The following is a 21,290-nucleotide window of genomic DNA, read 5'->3' as shown; positions in this document are numbered from 1 at the left end:
ATTAACACCACCAACTCATCAACATAGATAATAATCATATTAAAGATAATCCTTGTACTCTAGTTAATATTATACTAGTTGAAGTAATTTAATAATATTGTGGGTATAGTTTTAGTATCAGACACCAGCACCCAAGCCCCGTTTTAGTATTGCCCCTCCGTCTGGTCCCCGAGATGTGATAGAAACTGTCAGCCAATTGAAAATGTCCAAGGGAGGGCCACCAGACTGGTGCCTCGTTTACCCAGAGATTAGAAAGCCTGCAATTGCCTATTTTATACTACAGGCAGGCAAGGGGTGACTTATTGAAGTCTATGAGCACCTCAGATGACATTACTGTACTGTACTCAGTCGAGTGTTCATGCCCAGAACTGAAAAAGCCACAAGTTCAGAAAATTGTCAGGGAAACATTTTTTGGAGTGAGACTTGTGAACTCTTGGGACAATATCTCAGAAAGTGTGAACTCATTCAAGACCAGACTTGAACAACACTGGTACAGGTACAGATGCATTCTAGAGTCAGTACATGCTAACAGTGTGTAACAGAGACGATACCGACCACTTTAGCTGCTAGTGCTAACAGACCTGTCAGCGGTGAAGAAGATAAACTTGATAAAGTAAATGGAGTCACCGTATGCGCTCACATACTTATCTTACACTGTACTTCCTACCAAACCTAAAACAGAACTTGCATTTAATCGCATTATAATTATTTCATAATAACAAGTCACAGTCAACAGGAATGAGGGTGTAAGTATAAGCATGACCTGAAGCTCACTGTTATTGTCATCTTTGTTGGGAGATAAAGCATTAATCCCGACATGTGAGAATACTGTACTGAATCATCTGAACACACCTGAATGTTTATAAACAAAATATATGTAGGTCGTGATAATCCTTACTCAGGAAAACATCATAAAGTATCAGAAAAATTAGGTATCAATAACTCGCATATATTGTATCTTTCCATTATATCTTTCTTAAAGATGTAAACATGCCCCCCTCTGCCGGTGATAGAGTACAGTAGTCCTGTTTACACTCAAACTGTGATGCCAGACGTTACTGATATGCTATACAGATTACAGTAGTTATTATATCTTGTGTATTATGAAGAAAACTTAAATATATTCGGATTGTTTTTGTGTTATGAATATGATAAAAATATCACGATAGTCATTTTTATTTCATTTTTACTTTATAATAAAAAGAAGTGGTATATTAATTCCTTTGAATGACCCAGATTACCTCGACAGTAGCCACGTGAGGTCAGACAAAGGCGAGTGGCCGTCGACCATGCTGGCCGAGTGTATTCAGCTTCAGTGTAGAGGTAATCACGGTGGTGTGCGGATGTGTGATCCCATAGTTGATCTGTGAGAATATTACAAGTGACTCAAAGGTGTTTCGTAATACAATGGTTTTTGTAAGTACCGTATTGCCAACAACAACAAAATCCTAACGATTTTAAGATATAATCTACTATGGTAAAGTTAGATTGGCTTTAATTACTTCGTTTTGCCAATCAGTGATGAAGAGAATAAAAATAAAAAGTAAAAGTTTATTTAATTTAAGTGCATGATATCACAGCCGCCAGGACGATAATGACTTACTACCACTATGGGAAGGAGGCCGATGGATTGTTTACTCGCTTCGTTGTTCCTATTGTGTTTGTAGTTAGTATTAGTACGGGAGGAAACTGGAATACCTGGAGAAAACACGATGTGGTCGGTAGTAACAGGCAAGTGTGTTGGGCCTAAGTACGGCTATATGTTGGGTACGTACAAGAGAAGTGTATTTGTGGAGCTCAGAACACCTATATTGATCTGTTTATATTTCCGTTTGTCATTAGTGTAGTTTTTCAGGTTAAAGTGGATGAAGGAAAGCTGAGAAGGACTATATAGTTGAAGATTGTAGAGGGAAATGATATGATTCGTCGCGCAGCATGTTGATAAATGTAGAATGGTAGTTTAACCTTCCCTACTCTAGAATTGAGCTGGGGGTGCATGCCATCCCTCAACACCGTTCTTGATTCTCACAGTGCGACGATAAACAGTCCAGGAGCTGAGAGACTAAGGGTAGTGATGCTGATCTATGTGTCCGGAATGATGTCATAAGTTTCTGTCAGCTTAGTACGAAGTTCTTTTTACTTTACTTTTATCCTCTTCGCCACTGATCGGCTCGTTAGCCGCTTGGGCGATCGGTCACGTCTCTGTCACGTACTGTTGGCAAATACTGGGCATGCACCGGCTCCTGAATGTACCTGAACCCGCTCCAGTGTTGGTCAAGTCTTGTCTTGAAAGAGCTCACACTCGGTGCCGTCACAACACTCTCTGGTAGATTGTTCCAAGAGTTTACAACCCTCACTCCGAAAAAGTTTGCCCTCACAGTTTTCTGGACCTGCGGCTTCTTCAATCTTGAGCTGTGACCCCTTGTGGGGCGAGCGTCCGCCAGCTCCAAGTTAGGACACTCGACTGAGTAGTGCCCCCTGAGATGCTTATACACCTCAACTAGGTCCCCCCCTTGCCCGTCTGTAGTATAAGCTCGGCAAGTTCAGGCGCTCCAATCTCTCAGGGTAGCGGAGGTGCCGAAGTGCAGGCACCAGTCTGGTGGCCCTCCTTCGTCGAACGCTGGTTTAATATGCGCCTTCGGAAACTTTAAGTGGCATGGCCCTTTATGTAGGCAGTACACTGCCCAGTTTCTTCGCATTTAATCCAAAAAGCTTGGGCCCAGTGGAAAGAACAGCTAGTGATGGGGCACTGTTGCTTCACGAATATTCATGTCGATTTATATCTTTTGGTCTTCACTTATTTATGTCCAAGATCAAAGGATTAAATTTCTTCTTCAAGCATCGTGTGAAGACTAGTCATCAGGTAATTTCAACCTGATAATAAAACACCCTAACTTACCTGTGGAGATAAAGTTAGCGGTAGGGTGGTACTCTCGACGAGTGTGAGGAGAAGCAGCACTGATGTAGATAAAACCACAGATAAATGCCGTTGTCAAGATGAAGTATCTTATGAGATAACAACCACTTCAGATTAGAACAATGAATCGCCTGAATATTCACCCCGAGCTTATTTCACTTAAAGAGTCGCCCCTCGGCTAACGAGCCGATCTTTTGGTGAAGAGGATAAAAAAAAAAAAGATAGATCATCTCATCTCAGGTAAAGGATTAACCACCTGTGACTTAATTATTGACTCTTGTTCATCTCAGATCTACTAACTGAATAATTCATTTCGGTCAGGAGAATTTTTTATTAAAGAAAGATAGAAAAGAGAAGAAATAATAGTTAACAGCCACAATTGGATATTTACTTGAGTTAGTGAGATAGTGGTAAGAGAAAACGGCTCTATTAAAGGGGGAGAAAACGGAGTGAATCAGCTGGTGGTGAGGCACTGAGGTGAGGGGCGGAGGTGTTTATGTTGTGAGGTGCTGTTCAGTGGGTGTCACTTCTCATGGCAGCACTACTCCAGGTGGGTAAATATTTACTCCCTGTCTTGTAGGAATACTTAATATAACACGATCTATCTCATGTCTTTCAAGTGAGTTTGTCAATGATTAGATAACTCAGATATATAGGGGTGTATTATTGCGTGTTGTTACTACTGCGGCCAGGATGTGTTCAATCACCATGAAATACGTCGTCTTATGTGTTTGTGTTGGAAGATTAAAGTTTCACATAGAGGAATAATGGAAACTTAAGCTAAAAGACAAAATAAAAATTACACTTAAGATTAATATAGTTTCCACTTTGTTTATTTCTCGACTGACACTTCACTAATAAGGGTTATTTAAAGTTTTCATGCTTAGAATACCGAGTAATAATAGTTTAAAATACCCCTATTCTTATCTTATCTCAAACAAAACATAATTTTTAACCAATTTATATCTTCGGTGATGGGTGAGTACATTTCCATCAGCAGAAATATGGACTTTAAATCAATGGTAACTTAAAAGTCCTTTAAGTGTGACCCCCAACAAGAGTGTCTAAGCCTTTTATTAAGTAAGTTATGTCATTATTCCATAAACAACGCCATGTGGGGTTTGCTTTTGTTAGTGGGGTTACAAAACTAAAAGAACTTTACCTAACCTATCCTAACCTGACCTAAACTAACCTGACCTATCTTAACCTAACCTGGTCATTTTGCTCCTAATTATTTCCTGTACTGACTGCATGTTCTTCTACTTCCAGTGGAGGCGGTTTGGCTTCTTCGATGTTAAGGCCAACATTGACAGCGGGAAATTAGCGGAAGCAGTGAAGGTATGCTAAATAGGTTTTGATATTTTAACCCTAATGCAAGTGGATCCCATGTGTTGTGTTCATAGCAAGATAGAGAAGAAAAACATAAGTGTTTATTTGTTTTTATGATGGTACCTTGTATTATGTAATCATCTGCAGGTAGTAAGAATTAGAAGCAATTTTCAGTGAGGAATGTATATACCCTTGGTTAGGCAACACTCTATACTTGTACAGTACATCATTATAAATGTTAGTATGAGAGACAAAGTATTTAAGTGATTTTTTTAACAGATTGATTTTCCCTTGATGCCAGGATTCAGATGTAACATGTACGGCAGCCGGCAGAGGTCACGTATATGTGGGGGACTCGAGTGGGTGGGTCCATAGCCTCACACGACAACTAAAACTAGAGTCATTCCAAGCACATGATCGAGCAGTTAACTCGATCACTACGTTTGATCATGCCAGCGTCATCATCACTGTAGCCGTGAGTATATTTTTCTTAAACGGTAGTTGACTTAAACAGTTGTTTCTACTAGGGTTAAGCCACGAGGAGGTTTAAATGCCTTAGGGTATAAATATGTACAAAACCATGGCTGACGTGACATTCTAGAACGTATATGTACCGTCCATAACCATAGATGTGTTGAATATTGTCTTTATCAGTTTCTGTTCATGTGTCCACCTGATAGGAAAAGAGTGATGGCACCTCAGAGATCAAAGTGTGGGCTCCAGACAAGCCAGATGTTCATGGTCATCCAGTATGTCTGCGAACCCTCTGCCCGGACCCGAGGCCTCCTCATGCTGGGTCTAGGTCAAGCTCAGTACCTCAACAGGCAGTAAAGATGCCCAAAGTAACTGCCATAGCTGTTCACCCTAACTTGTCCCTGATGGCTGTGGGGTTTTCTGATGGTGCAATAATGCTCTACAGAGGTTAGTGTCATTCTGTTTCAGCGTTATAATGGATTTGATTGTTCGCCAGTCTTTTCCAGGTGTGTGTGTGCGTTTTGCCTTCATTTTAAAGTTCTTATAACATATTTTAGAAATTTTTGGTCTATTTGTCAAGCATTACTTCTGTGTCTTGTACAGTATTATCAATATTGTATAACAAAAACCATGTTTTTACTGATCTGATACTTGTATTTGATTTAGACTTCTAGAGTTTATTTCTGTACAGGTATTGTAATCTCATTTTCTCCCTCAGCTTTTATGAATTGGTTTATGATGTATTTTTTAATGCTTCAGGATACTGTATGACATACGTACTCCCCTGTGCATGAACAGTATTTTCCTGAATCATTGTGGTGGTTTGTTTGATGCCCTCACAGGTGAAGTGAGTCGTGAACGAGGTAGCAAACATCGGGTCCTTTTGACAGTTTCCAGTGGCATCACATCTCTACACATCCGCCACACCACACGCTCAACTCACCTCTTCGTCACCAGTCACACCAATATTTACTGCATAAACTGTACTGTCAGAGACAAAGAAACTACTGTAAGTATTTGTCGTGTGTTCATAATTTAGATGTGTTTTGTATTGAATTATTTGGAACAATTCTGTCCAAAACAAAAAAAATTGCAATTTAATTTATATTTCTCAAAAATAATTTGATACCTTATATTACGAAGAGATGAGATTTTTTTCTTTCAAGTATGCATTGTTTAGCAAACACAGTATATTGATTTCCTGGTGAACAGGTACTTAACATGTTGTGTACTGGTAGGTGGAGCTAGACTCTGTGGGGTGTCAGCCGGGCTGTGCAACTCTGGCAGATGGTCGACATGAGCATCACTTATTGGTGGCCAGACCTGATGTAAGTACCCTTGAAATAGCATTAAAGTGTTATTTTATTTTATCACTGTTTTTACTGGGCATGAACTGGCTCCTGAATGTATCGGAACCTGCTCCAGTCTTTGATTTACTTGCTACTCTGACTAGTCATTTACTGTTCTGCATATGTGACACACAACTCATGCAAGTGTGGGAAATGGCCAGTATTGATGATGATGGGTTACTATATTGTCTATAGTCAGTTACATGTCTGCCATCTTAATATTTTAGACTATCAACTTTTAGTCTAACTTCTCGGTATAAGTTACTATTATTTTTATCCTTAAAGTTGTCATTTTTATCATAGGAATTGTGTAAGAGTTTTATTTTGAATTAATATGTCCATTCCATGTTATTTTATCCAATGTAACTTTAAATTAATTTTTCCTCGTCACAGTGAAACTTTTCATATTATCTTTCAGGCAATATACAGTTATACAAGTGACAGTAGAGGATCGTGCTATGTCTTTGAGGGAGAGAAGTCGTTGGTTGCATGGTTTAGGGGATACCTTATTGTTGCAGCTGCTGACAAAGGGGTACCAGCCAGCAGGTGGGTTATGAGTGTAAACTTGTGCTTTATGTACCATACTCAGTCATGCACTGTTTATCAAAGAAACTGTTTTCTATCTCTCTCATTTTCTTTCTCTCTAACCTAACCATTAAAATTCAATTCTACTGTTTCTCAATCCTGATTTATCCCAGATCTGTAGGTTAGGTTTGGTTAGGGAATGAGTCTCCAAACTTACTTACCCTGACTGTTGTATCTCTTTTTGGGGTCAATGCTGCTTCATTTTGGGAGGGAGTGAACTTTTGACCCCGACTGTACAGTGTATGGACCTTGTAATGAGTTTTAGTGTCATGGAAAATCTTTGTACAATATACTTTACTATTAATATATACAGGTACACCACAGAATTAAATGCTGCTTCTTATTCTAATATTTAATTTTTTTCAGAGCTAGTGAACGAAGCATCACAATCTATGACCTGACCAACAAATTAGTAGCATTAAGTACCAGAGTACAAGGATTAGCTGGTGCTGTGGGAGAGTGGGGAGGCCTCTACCTAGTGACCACAGAACCTTCCTTGATCCACATGTCTGAGAAAGATCTGCACAGCAAATTCCAACTCCTTTTCAAGAAGAACCAATTTGATATAGCTATAAGGTAATGTGTGAAATATATAAGGTTTTTTTTATCAATACCTGTTTGTTGAGTGGCGAGGGTGACTGATTATTTAAGGTTCTTTTATTGTGTGTCTGATGATTATTTAATGAAGAACATACCTGCACTATAAAGACAAAGTGGATTACAATATGATCTGTGTAAATCTACCAGTAATGAAGTTGTAATCCTAATTGGGAGTATTTGATTAGGATAAAATTTTTTAATAAAATCATAAGTCATGTTACCAATAATCAAGACTGGTGGAAAGTATGACCCTTGATCTGTACTCAGTCTGGCCAAGACCCAGTGTTGTGACCAGGAAGAAGTGGCAGAGATCTTGCGACAGTATGGAGATTGGCTATACAGCAAAGGGAACCACCCAATTGCCATGGATCAGTACATCAAGACCATCCCCCACCTTGAGCCTTCCTATGTCATAAGGAAGGTAAGTGAATACAAACATGTTGGTCTCCTACATTTGAAGTTATATGGCAAGGGAATATTAATACAGGTAGTCCCTGGTTAATATGAGAGATATGGGAGGCTCCTAAAAAAGTAACAGGGTGTGAATTTGTGCAAAATGAATTAAAAAAGCCATTGAAAACCAAGGAATTTTTTATATTTATTTAATTATTATTATTCCCTCCCCCCCCAGTATTTGGACACGCAGCATATTAACAACTTGACTACATACCTGCAAGCATTACACAAATCTGGGTCAGCCACTGCCGACCACACCAGCCTTCTGCTCAACTGCTACACACGTTTACGAGACACACAGCAACTGGATGAATTTATCATGGTAAGAACTGACCGTAGATTTGGTTCTTATTACTGTAATTTCACTTCATCTTTATGTCATTTCAACAAAGAGAGATAAATTTATGAAGCTGTATAAACTGTATATTCAGGGAGGTGGATCTATAATGATGTGATACTCAGCATCTATCTCACTGTCCTGACACTTACTGCAGATCTTTTACATTACAACCTCTCTCAAAGCACTTCTTAACACTGTACAGAGCAAGGACGGCGCTGTTGACTGTGACGTGGAGCTTGGTGTGCGTGTGTGCCGTAGTGCAGGTTACTATGACCATGCTCTTGCCCTGGCAGCCAAACACAGTCTTCATCACCACCATTTAGCAATCCTAATTGACGACAAGAAAGATTATGTGGCTGCTTTAAGGTATGAATTTCATATGTGTATATAAATTTAACTATGAATACTGTAATGATATTTTTTGGAGCTTTTTGTGTTTCCTTCTTTATTAAAGTATGTGGGCATTATTATTACAGTACAGTATATACAGGTTGGCTTAAAGTAAAATAGGTGACAAGGGTGCTCAGATGACAACCCTTCAGGATGACTATTAAGACATGTATTAGGAGTGTACAGTATTTAGAAACAGATTATTGGTTATTTGAATTATGCTTCATGTGTTTATGTTATGTATTGTTTAAAGGATTGAGTCATAAAGAGAGTGAGGGGTGTATCCTGTATAGGGATCATAAGAAGAGCGTTGGATAAAGAGAAAGAGAGAGAGATCTGCTGTAAAACACGATATGATAAAACATATACTGTAACTGTATTGAATATTCCCAACAGATACATTTCAACACTGGAATTGGAAGAAGCTAAGGCCAATGTTTTGCGTTATGGGTCAGTTCTGTTGAGTCATGTGGCGGACGAGACTACAGAGCTGTTGATCAGACTCTGTACCGACTATAAACCAACTAATTCACCCATCATTAAAGAGGTAACCATTTCTTATATTATATTTAGATGTCATATACATATCCAATATTGTTATCCTTCATTCATGAAGTTGGGAAGGGCATGTGAAAATAAGTGTTGCCAATCCATACTCCCTTCTATATAGATTTATGTCTTGGTTTTTATCTCTGGAGTACATCTCAAAATCTGTTTCAACAACTAAGTTTTATTCATCAGCTTTTAATCATGAATGATTTATAGTGTGCATTTAATTAGTGCCTTATTATGCATAGTAGTTGATACTAGCAAATGGTACAAGGAGAGAGAGAGAGAGAGAGAGAGGATGAGGGAGAAGTTAAATATGAGAAATTAATTATTGGTAACGATAAGAAATGACTAGTACTGTAATTTGTTATGAGAGGACCATTATTATTTAATTCCTTGATGCTTGCTGATGGTCATCATCTTGTAGGGATCTTTGGATGGGTACCTCACCCCAGAGGAACCAGTATATGCAGATCCTGAAGACTTTGAGTATATGCTCGTAGGCCACAGTGAACAAGCCATCATGTTCCTGGAGAAGATGGCCACCATACCTGGCAAACTCTCCATCAAGTTATACACCACTTTGTTGGCCGAATACCTACACCAGTACAGTCTTGCTCCTGAAGGTAAATTTGCATTGATATCCTATGATTTGTGTCGAACCTATGATTGTTTTTATCCTGTGATTCAAGAGATGGCTGGTGTAGGGAGGCTTTTTGCTTAGATGCTTGACTCACTTGACACTCTGTAACTTTTAGGGAATAAGAAAATATTGTATTACATTGTAAGGTCTGTACTGTAGGAGATGGGTGAGTTTACTTCATGGTCATCCTCTCTGTTTTTTAATCCTGTTTGTGATGTCTTGTTGACTGACCCCTTGAGTATGATAACATTGTTAAATCATCATACTCAATGGGTTAAATTATTGTACTCAAGGGGTTAATTCATCATTATACCCTACAGGTTAAATCATTGTATTCAGGGGTTAAATCATTGTAATCAAGGGGTTAATGTCATTGTTCTCAAGGGATTAACTCCTCAAGGGGTGAAACCATCATATTCAAGAGGTTAAAAGTATGGATTTAGAAAATATTAAAATGTTTATGTACTGGTATATACTATATATCTGTTGAATTACCCTTTCACCTTTAATATTTTGGAATAACATAGTTTTCTGACATGTATGTGTGTGAAGACTGGTTATAATAAATGTATTTCTCTCTCTCTCAGGTCAGGAACAAGTGGCACTAGGGGAGAAGGTGATGGAACTTTTACGCAGCTCGGATAACGAATACTGTCGAGATCATGCGCTGCTGCTGTGTGATAAGCATAAGTTTCATGATGGAAAGCTCCTTCTGTGGGAACAAGCTGGAATGTAGGTGGATGCTGTGTTTTAAATCAGTTGGTTGAGGATATGTGTCCATGTCCCTGATTATACAATACAGTAATTACTTTCATACCCAGACCACCAAGGTTGGCAGTCAGGCAGCTGTACACTGGTCCACAGTGGACTAAAGGCGACCCATCCTGATTTACCTATGTGCATTACAGGTTCTAATATATCCCATAATGAGGCTGGGTTTTTAATTTCTCGCCCCCCATGTTTGGTGAAGGTACGAGGAATTGCTGGCCTGGTATGCCGAGCTTGGAGACATGGACAGCATGTTAGCCGTCTGTTTTAGGAAGTCACAGCAGCAGCCTCGTCTCTGGTGTTCAGCCTTGAAACTTCTCACATCAGAATCGTCTCTCACTCCTCCTGATCCACAACACCTCATGAACTGCCTTAATAATATAGGTGAGAGATTGTGATTATTTTTAAAGATGTTTTTATTTTTTTATCTATAAAAGGCAGATAATTTTTTTGGCATGTAACATCAAGCCAAGTTTGTGAGAACATATTCCGAGCACTGTTGTTGGATATCTGATAAAATAGTGTCCTGAATTCTTTCTGAAGTAGTAAGACTGGTTTCAATAATGTTTTCTTTAATTATTGCAGATTTAACTAGCTGAGTAAATAAATTATTCTTAGCCTGTTTTGTAAATTAATTAAACTTAACTTCATGGGTAAATAAATCATTTGTAACTTGTTGTGTAAATGAAACAGATTAACCTTTACCCTTTTGTATAAATAATTAGCCTTACTCTAGTTGTGTAAACTAATAAGCTGTAATCTTGTTCTGTACATTTACGTGCTTCAACTTATTGTGTAAATGAATAGATTATCTTGGTATGTAAATCAATTAACCTTACTGCTTTGGCATAAATCAGTGAATCCACTATATATGCAGACAAGGTATATCTCTGGTATTAATGACACTCACACTACACCATCACAGAGCAAAAGGGTTTACTGCCACCACTGGAAGTAGTGGACCAACTTGCCACATCTCCACACATCTCCCTGGGCCAGGTACGAGAGTACTTGCTGAGGGTCGTGTCCACCCACTCGGCCACCCTTGCCTCCGAGACTACACGCACTCAGCAGTATTCTGAGGAGACGGCCAGGATGAGGGAGACCATCCGTGAGCTAAGAACTAGGTTGGTAAGGTTTTATACTTATACATTTAACCGCTTGTGTACGGGCTACCCTCTCTGCTGAATAAAATCACCGGCTGTAGCCGAATAGGATGTCAAAAATGGTGTCCCCGTACTGAAGCAGTTAAGAAATTATTGCGTGCATGATATTTGAGCTAATGTTTCTAATTAAGGGAAAGAACTTGTAATGCCTTCAGGTGCTCTAAAATACTCCATTTGTGTTAAAGAGTAAGGAGGCACTGACACAGGATTGAGATGTATGTGACAGTGAACCAGCTGGTGATGAAGAGCCTCACTAGGTCAAGGGAACATACTTACTTTAGCTGTTTTCTAAGAATATAAAAATATATTTTTACGAATTTGGTATTGTCATTATTGTCCAGTAGAGTTATTACGGTCAACCATGACATCAGTGGGTGTATCGCCGCCTTGATCGAGTTAAAGGAGTTTCATTAAAATAAATCTTCGAGTCCCTAGAGTAGGTTACATCACTTGTACTAGGCAAATTTTCTTTCCCAGTTTTATCAAAGATGAATTCTAACTAGTGGATTCCTTGTGATGTGTTGCAGTGCCACGCCGTTCACAGCCACAAAATGCAACATCTGTAACAATGAATTGGAGCTGCCGTCTGTACACTTCCTCTGTAGGCACTCCTTCCATCAACAGTAAGTTACTTGTTCACATTTTATTTTTGTCAGCCCATCCATGATAAAAAGAATTGTCAGATTAGAGAGTTTTTCTTCTTCATTCAGACTACCCTATACTGAAGCTTTGTTGAAGGAAATAAATACCTTTTTTTCATTTCTTTAACCATGAGTATATTACTAGTTTTAACATCAGTACATACAGTATTTTCCATGTGTTTTGCCAGTGTCCGTAAGTATATTTAATTTACATATATATATATATACGTATACATTCTTTGTCCAGTTGTTTTGAGAGCTACAGTGAGAGTGACTCTGAGTGCCCTGTCTGTTTACCTGAAAACAAGAAGATGCTGGAAGTTATCAGAGCACAGGTGAGTCTTGCATCTCCTCCTCTAATAGGATTAATACACATAAACCACTAAAGGAATAATCTAACAGTGTGGTATACATGTAGGCTCTTGACAGGTGATTAGTTTATTTTGTGCTCATGGGGACGACAACTTTGTTTTTGGTAGGATTGATTTTTATTCACTAGTTTTATTCATTCTGGTCAAAGGCATCAAGTCTGTGGGTCGAGATATACATTATAACACTAATCAGTATTAAAGTTGGAAGCTAGAGGGATTATTATATACTTTTTCAGAATTAACAGATAATCAGATTATTATATGTTTTTTATCAAGTAAACTTTCATATTCAAATATAACGGACAAAAAGCATGTACTTTGTGGAGTGTGCTTGTTGTTGTTGTTAGCACCCCTTCCCCCCTCCACCTGCACTCAAAAGAATTATAATAAGGTAGAAAGAACACCAGATTATCTCTCGCTGTTGGTTTTGGCACTTATCCTGCACCAGTCTCTCCATCCTACTCCCAATTTCTTGTTGTTTCTGCACTCTTTGATACACTCCACACAAGAGAGAGAGAGGGGTGATGATAATAGAATAAAAAACTAAGATAAAACATCATGTAAGGTACAGGTGTTGGTTCTCATCACCTGGTGGCTCCCAACGCTCTCTCACTTGTCACATGGTAGTGTATATAGTCGTCAAGCTGCCAGCACCAACACTAGTACACCATTTAGGTCTTGACAATACTGTACAGGTATTTTATAACTTCTCTTTGAAACCATTTTTGTTATAAACATTTAAATCTTTATGTACATACTGCACTTACCATCACTCTTGTTCTCTTGTGTCAGTCAGGTCTATAAAAAAATAATGTTACTTCTTATGTTGTTTATGTATACAGTATAATTCTCTCCAGCTTATTCTTCTCGTCCATTTTTTTATATAATATATTTAGATATTACCTAACTGAAGGAGTTCTGTTTTCTTGTCCTTATGTCATTTACGTCTGTGTATAAGCTCACCTCCTACTCTATTATTTTGCCAATTATTTCACTGCCACTGCTTGTTCTGTCTAATTGTCTGGTGGTTTTTATTATCTCTTTGTATTGCCTGTATCCCACTCATCAACAACCTGACTTACACTTATGTACAGTACTTTATATCTTGCTCTTCTTTGTCACTTATAATGGACGTTCTTTTTCCCAATCTAATGAGTATTTTGGGGGAATATTAAGGCACATAAAATGAATGGATGAAAGTGAGTAAAACTGGTGTGTATTTGCACTTGTTTCTTACCACTTTACAATGTAATGGGGAGATATGGTTGGCACATACACTCACGCACACACATTTGGAACCTTCTTCACTTTACATGTTCAGTAACACTCAGGAAAAATTTAAAGTCTTTAGTGATGGTATTCATGGCGCTGTAAATTGGATTCATTAAAATTTGGTGATGGAAAGCAACAATTATTAGTGTATAAATTTCATACATACTAAAATCTTGCCCAGGTGAGCACACTGAAACTGGTTCTGACCAAGATGTCAAAAGCATTTTATGTGAGCCTCATTCTAACATGGGAAAAGATGCCGCTGAAGTAATAAATGAATAACGGAGACACACTCATTTCCTTTTCAGTGTTATGGTGTGATTTTACCCTTACAGGAGACTCACCGCAGCCAGCACGACCAATTCCACGAACAGTTGGAACGATCGACAGACTCGTTCTCCGTGGTTGCGGACTACTTGGGACGAGGGGTGTTCACTCACCTTCACTCCCTGGCAGCCATGTATCCTCCGCTCAATACTACTAAAAGTAATTTGTCTTGCGTACTTACGATATAATGTTTGTTTTATGCTTATGCTTGTAGTATAATTAAATTCTTCTGTAGCATTTATTAAATTTTTTTTACTTAAAGAACTGAATCATTGTGCCTAATGTTACTTTTTTATTTAATGTTATGAGTTTAATGAATGCATGAAACTTATTGCTTCTGGGTAAAGTAATTAATTATTTATCTCCGGAAGAGTATTTTAGTGGTAAGTGTTAAGAAAGTGGTGATGAGAAGCATGAAGGCCTTTCTTTTTTAGTGACAGCATGAGAGGAAGGTAAGGTGCTTGAGGACTAGGCTGATGCACTGACAGAAAAAAGTTCAAGAATGAATTTAAACAGAAGAGTACAGTATATTAAATAATTGAATGTAAGACTGACTGAACACAACGATGGCACAATTACCTAGTTAATCAATGGGAAGAACTTACTGGTCGTTTAGGTTGTATAATGTGACTGAAGAGAGTTTGTTGAGAAAAAAGGAAAGGAAGAATGTGGCAGTTATTGATCTTAAAAGGCTGTAATTTGAAGAGGGGTCCAGTGATGGAATGACACTATGGAAGCTGAGCTGACATAGAGGAATTTATAAAGAGGTGCTCATTAATTACCAGAAGTTGAAAGTAGAGAAACAAAAGGAAAAAAAACTGAGCCACTAGTTGTTATGTGGCTTTTTGGATAGGATGATATAATGCTCACTAGCGTATCCAAGTGAGTTGAGTCAGTAACAATAATGTGGCTTTAGTATGTAGGTAAAATGGACCCTCTGGCATGTGTGTATAGAGTTGAAATTGAGTAAAAGTAGAATTGAGAACCTATATTTGGAGAGGTCCTGAGTATTGTGACATAAGAAAATTAAGGATTAGGTGAATGATGCAAATATAATGATGGAAGAGTGTGAGAAAATGTGTATGAATGATTGCATTTTAAATGTTTTTTGTTTAGAAAAAGGTTCTTAGGTTTCCTAAAGCATTTTGAAATTTTTCTGCACTTTATTATTCACATTTATTTTTTATTTTGGTATTTTCCTCCTTTTCATCTCACTAGACCAGAGTAAAGTTGTCCCCAAAGCAGCTGCAGCTACTAATGTAGGCCAGGATGTGGCAGACTCTGGCTCAGAGGCCCGCATTAGAACCACTGAGTTCCGTCCCAAGCTCAGCAAGGGGCTGGTTGGTGAGTCACTCTGCTAGATTTCATAATTTATAGATATATTAACCATAAGTAATAAAGAAAGATAATAGATTGGTGAAACTGTTGCTGGACACATTATGGCAACTGTCAAACATCAGTGAGTTACACCAGCACCACTTGTTAGTGAAGTCTTTGGTTTTTGTTAACCCAGGAACTACATCAGTGGGTACAATAAAGGGGATTCCTTTCCTCTGATTAGTGGCTCTCTTATGTGACCAGCTCCTTTAAAGGATGTAGCCATCCAAATATCTATTTGCCTGTCACTCTTCCTTTATATTTTTCTTATGTTTTATGTTTGCTACTTCCGTGTTCTTGCTTGCGTTACAAGCTTTTTGAAGGAATTATTCTCCCATCCACTTTCCCATATCTTTGTGTTAGCATGTTGTGACTGCTCAAGGGAAAACTAAGCAAGCGTTAAGAATTCTTCAGCAAATGTTTCTCAAGTTGTTGTAATGTTTGACAGGTAAGTTGAGATTATCACACGTTATTAGTTTCTGGACCCTTCACAAATACTGGAGGGAACAAGAACTTACAGGTAGACTGTCCTGAACACACATAGGGTATATGAACAGTCACCCACAAAAACCTTGTTACCTTTCTTCCTGATCCACAAACCCCAAGATTCAGACTAGTGAATCCGAAGCATTATGGACAGTGTCTACTGCTTTGGGTTCATGAGTCTGAATCTCAGGGTTCATGGAACAGTAAGAGAGACAACAGGACTTTTGTTGGTGACTGTACCTCTTGATTCTTCAGCTGTTGTAATGTTAACAAGTCTAGGAGAGGATGACAGACAGCTTAGATTAAGATGTTAGAATAATTGAAACTTGATTATGCTACGATAATTCACTTGTACCCATTTACTCTGTACAGTATTTAAAACTATTATAGTTCAAAGTAAATGTGTTGTTTGAATATTGTCATATGCATTTACTGTACTCAGTGATTACTTTTTATATTCTGTTTTGCATATCTTATAGAATTTACACCCTGATATAAATCTCTAATGTATAAGTGATACCTATTAGTTTGTTTATAGATTTACTGGAGACATTTTATAATGAAGGCCACATTGTAAATCATTAACTATTTTACTCTTTTACTAACCGAAGGGGATGGAAGAGATACATGAAGCCACAGAAGAAATTAAATACCATTCAACTCCACTGACAAAATTTTATAATTCTCCATTACAGTTCCTGAACCTGAGGGGAGATTGAGAGCATTAGAAAGGGTGAGCCAGGAACCAGTTGGTGAGTCTTGTGATCTTACATTAAAAATTACACGTTGTATTTAATTTGATCTTTGTCAGGGAGGGAGAGGGGTTGTTTTGAAAGATGAACTAAGGTACTCCATTCTTAGTGAAGCTTTATGCTATAGAGTTTGCAATAAGAAACTGGATGATATATGTGTGTGTGTGTGTGTGTGTGTGTGTGTGTGTGTGTGATCCATTTGTCATTCATAGATCGATACTGCCATTAAGGTTGGTAAAATTAGTGACTTGCTGGTGTTTATTATTGGTGTTGTCTGTTCAGTAAGATGTTTAATGAAATCCCTGAACTCATTTTTACCTTAGTTTTTTATTGGTATTATTCCGTATTTATTTCCCGGTGTATCCTTGCAATAACTGGATGAAAATACCACAGGACACATCAGGCTTAGCATCTGAATGGGTCTAGGAGGTGAATTAATGATGTTAAGGTTCTGTCCTTTGTTGTTGGGTGTACTGTGTTATTTAAAGTTTTCATTAGCTTAAGAATCTTCCACAGGTGTTGGTGGGGAAGGTCGACTGAGGATGAGTGAGCGTCATGGACAGGGGGTAATGAAGTCGGAACCAGAGGGCCGGCTGCGTACAGAGGGTCGTGGTGGAATAGCAAAGTTTCCTTCAGATGGCACTTCAAAAGCCATGAATGCTCCTGCAGAAGGAAGAGTGCGTCAGGAAAACCCAAGTGATATATTGACAAGTCCTACAGAAGGTCGGTTGAGATCTGGGATAACTTCAAGCATGGCCGTCCCCACAGCTGAAAGTAGAATAAGAGCCAATGAAGCTAAGAGAATGGGAGGCGGTGCCGGTAAATTTAGCCCGTCCCTGCACGACCACATCACGGGGTCACCCACGCCTGCCCTAGACAGAGACCTCAAGAAAACCTCCCCTGTGGAAAGCATATCAACAGCTCTTACCGGCACTCATATTTCACGACCCAAGACTTTGACCGACAACCCATTTCAGGAGGATAATGCTAGTGTTTCTAATCCATTTGGTGATGACTTTGAGACAGAGCACATGGAAAATAATCCTTTTGCAGAGGAGTATGATGAATCCAAAAACCCATTTGCAGAAGACTCCCCTAGAAATATGACTCCTGGTGATATAAACCCATTTGCCAAAGATGATTATGAATCTCAGCTGAATCCTTTTGGGTAATAATAGAAAAAGTAAGGAGAGGCAGGAGGTTAACTATTCTGACAATGTTGCATTACGGCGGAGACGGCCATAATGCTTCTTACGTAAGACTCAGTATCCGCACTGCATCTTAATTTTTTAAATGGACAGTGTAATTGTTATACAGTATATATGTGTAAACACTGGAATTGCTACCTTTTGGGTAAAACTTTGCTAAATTAACTTGGTTTTAAATGTGAGAAATACTCTAATGGATTCATTTGCTTAAATATCTGCCAAGTTACTGCTATTCATATAAGTATAAAACATTTATTTACAAATAATCATTATTCTGGTGAGGCAACTAATGAACCCAACCAATAAAAAATGAGAGAATGCCAGATAGTGTTTCACAAACAGATGTACAGTGGTCATGTTGTGTTAGTAAATGAATTTGAACAATTAAACACATCAGTTGACCCTTAACCCCTTGTGTACGGGCCTCCCTCAGTGCTGAATAAAATTGGCCAGCATTAGCCAAATAAAATATTATTAGTCCCTTAACGAAGAGTTTAAATGGCGATCATCATGTTCTCAGCATTCCAGTATTTGCACATATGGGGCCAGACAAGAAAACCCTTACCAGCTGTTTAAGAGAACCTAAAACAAAACAAAATATATGGTACACACGTATTACTGTATTGGAGCTTTGGGGAAGATAACTGTCTCGGTGGAAACTTTTTACTGCATTGAAGAAGACTGTCAGAATAACTGTATCTTCACTTGCTCTTGTAAATACTGTACTGTACTGGATTATAAATTGCCAACCTTCATTTTGCCAGGAGTAGATAGAGATGATTTTGTATGGCCTGTCCCTCTTATGTGTAGTACTTTATTAGTTTTTTTGTAAAATATTTTAATTCATAGCTAATTGGAGGCAGTCCCTGAATTACAAAAGTACGGATTATGTAAATCTGAAGTTACGAAAAAGTAAATTTCGTCCCAGGATTCAATTTACTATAGAAAAATCTGAAGTTACAAAAACGTTTTTTTTGTCATATTTAACTTTTTTGTAAGTAATAATGAAAATGCATTTGTTTTTGTTTCTACTACCAACATATCTACTTATTCATTAAATTATTTACTTATTCTCTAACACTCACAATGCTGCTAAGTTTACAAATAAGTTTTCAGTATGTCATCAATCTATCACCACCATAACTTACTCCTCAAACTAACTGGGAACAAGTAGACTTGTCTCCACCAACACAGTCACTGAGTCAGTTGCATGATTGTACAGGTGTACATATTGGTAAATTTTTTATGGCAAATATGTACAATTAAGGTGTAGAGTTATAAGAGGTACTATAGTGTGGAATGTGGAAGTGAAGAAAAGTTTGGAGGTGTGGATATTGCCAGCATCAGCTGACTGATGGCAATGTTCTTACCATGTAAAGAGAGCAGCGGAAATTTAGGATGATGCATTAACTCATCAGGGGTCAAACATTGAAAAAAAATTTTCACAGAGAACTTATCTCCAATTTATAGAATAGAAACCAAATTATTATTACAGTAATATATTTTTTGTAATGGTCGAATTACTGTACCATTTTGTTCTCTTTGCCTTGTTTACAATATCATTCAGTTTCTCTTAAGTAGAGGTATAAAAGTATTACTGTACTGTAGTGCATGTATTTCACTTATTGCTGTTACTCAGTCCAGACCGGGTGTGGCAAAGGTAAATGTATAGTGTTTATGTTTGTTTGTTGTGGGGAGTAGTGCACTTCCTCCACCTCATTCAGTAGCTATTAGAGTAAGGTTGATAGATAAGTAGATGGATTGATAGCTGGATAGATAAATGCAGGTAGGTAGATAGGTAAAATATGTGGTAGAGAAGTTATAATATGTAATAAAGGGAAAAATAATCAGAACTTAGGAGGAAAATACCTGTATGAACTAATTTTATTGTGAAAGAGGGGCTGCGATGCCAGAGGTTTTACCCAATCAGTGGTGAAAGAGGGACTGAAGGTCTCTTTTGGAAGGAAGTTGGGAAGCATAAATATTTGGGCACCAACACTGTGATACTGTACTGATAGTATTACATCCCTGATTAGCTACGTTTATTCTGCTTAATTAATTACAATTACAGAATAAATTATATCTGTAAAAACTAATTAGTTTATCCAGGTAGACTTTTACTTCCATCATATTTTTCCTACGTGCTTAATTAATGCTGATTACTGTCATGGTAAAATCTTTAATTGCAATTTAACACTGCAAGTGGAAATATAGGGTACTACTGTAGGGGCAGGGCAGAATGGTCAGGACATGGTTAGGTTGTAAGAGCTATGAGAATCTGCACTTCACCTGGCCACATTTGTAACAATTGTGTGATAAGAAATAAAATATAATTTAATTGTTTTTTCGTGACTTAAACACCTGTACTGCATCCCCATTGACATGATTGGGTTGAAAAGAAAATAGAAACTTTATCTTTAGTCGTTGAACAAATTCATTTCCTCGGTGTTCACGAGAGAGGATGCAAACAATCTTCCTGCGTTTGAGGATGGAGATGTGACTGATTGCCCAAATGGCTAATGAGGATAAAAGTAAAAATTTTAGTGAGACTAATTTGAGCTTGTTAAAAAGTTTGTCTATTGCCTTTTTTTTTATTCTGACTATATGTACTTAATTGAAAGTAAATCTATGGCAATAAACTTTTTCAGTGATCTAATATCATTTCACCAAGTTGAATTTAGTTCACAACATTCTTATATATCACTGATGATTTTAATAAACGGATTTCTTCTTGCCATCTCAACTACTGTACTGTACTGTACATAATTCATGGACAACAAGTGATGCTTTGATTTGTGCATTCTGTATTATATTTTTGTTTATAAATTTTTCAACTCGGGCAGAAGTGCTTTGGATTCTCAATCCCTGAGAACTTAGCTTGATGTCATAGCTGGGCAAGGCACAGGAGAGCACTACTGCACTGTGATATACATGGGCTGGTCACTGAGGAATAAGTTTTCAGAGCAAGACATGGCCTAGAGTCTTAAGGTAAGGACCTCACTACGGTACTGTGATGTTGGGTATGTGGCAGAGGTGCATTTGAAGTTATTTTAATTAATATCGCTATTTGCCAGATATTGCGTAATTACTTCAGTCAAGTCACTAGCTGTAATATGTTCAACTTCTATAATTATATCCAGTAAAAAATGGTAAAATCGTGGATCAATTTGATATACAGGCAGTTCCCCAAGTTACAAATGCCCAATTTACAAACGGGATTCCAACATACAGTATTCATCACTAAAATCTGAAACCAAAATTCCATTTTTACATTACTATAGTTATCGTTC

General features: G+C 37.8%; 1 protein-coding gene across 4 annotated transcripts; it reads left to right on the top strand.

The window, feature by feature from the left end:
* Positions 1-1,323: 1,323 nt before the first annotated feature.
* On the top strand, positions 1,324-20,343 carry LOC121872509 (vacuolar protein sorting-associated protein 11 homolog). 4 transcript variants are annotated; one of them, XM_042375302.1, is made up of 22 exons: positions 1,324-1,416; positions 4,187-4,255; positions 4,548-4,721; positions 4,927-5,167; positions 5,563-5,729; positions 5,959-6,048; positions 6,488-6,615; positions 7,021-7,230; positions 7,522-7,675; positions 7,886-8,032; positions 8,253-8,416; positions 8,837-8,987; positions 9,417-9,615; positions 10,220-10,364; positions 10,603-10,784; positions 11,326-11,527; positions 12,094-12,189; positions 12,455-12,542; positions 14,159-14,336; positions 15,396-15,521; positions 16,736-16,792; positions 17,309-20,343. In XM_042375302.1, exons 1-22 carry the CDS (start codon positions 1,408-1,410, stop codon positions 17,962-17,964), a joined length of 3,633 nt encoding a protein of 1,210 aa, XP_042231236.1. In that variant the 5' UTR covers positions 1,324-1,407; the 3' UTR covers positions 17,965-20,343. The 4 variants fall into 4 exon arrangements, with proteins under 4 accessions (XP_042231236.1, XP_042231244.1, XP_042231231.1 ...); XM_042375310.1 differs by lacking the exon at positions 1,324-1,416 and adding an exon at positions 3,367-3,467 and having other exon boundaries at positions 14,186-14,336; XM_042375297.1 differs by lacking the exon at positions 1,324-1,416 and adding an exon at positions 3,367-3,467.
* Positions 20,344-21,290: the final 947 nt, after the last annotated feature.

This window comes from Homarus americanus, unplaced genomic scaffold, assembly GCF_018991925.1.
Source record: "Homarus americanus isolate GMGI-L3 unplaced genomic scaffold, GMGI_Hamer_2.0 scaffold55640, whole genome shotgun sequence".
Taxonomy (NCBI): Eukaryota; Metazoa; Arthropoda; class Malacostraca; order Decapoda; family Nephropidae; genus Homarus; species Homarus americanus.
Note: the sequence above shows the minus strand (reverse complement) of the source record. Positions and strands in the feature narration are given on the sequence as shown.

Coding starts and splice junctions, on each gene's coding strand:
- LOC121872509 (XM_042375297.1), top strand. Junction 8,988..9,416: donor ATTCACCCATCATTAAAGAG/GTAACCATTTCT, acceptor ATCATCTTGTAG/GGATCTTTGGATGGGTACCT. Junction 10,365..10,602: donor CTGTGGGAACAAGCTGGAAT/GTAGGTGGATGC, acceptor TGTTTGGTGAAG/GTACGAGGAATTGCTGGCCT.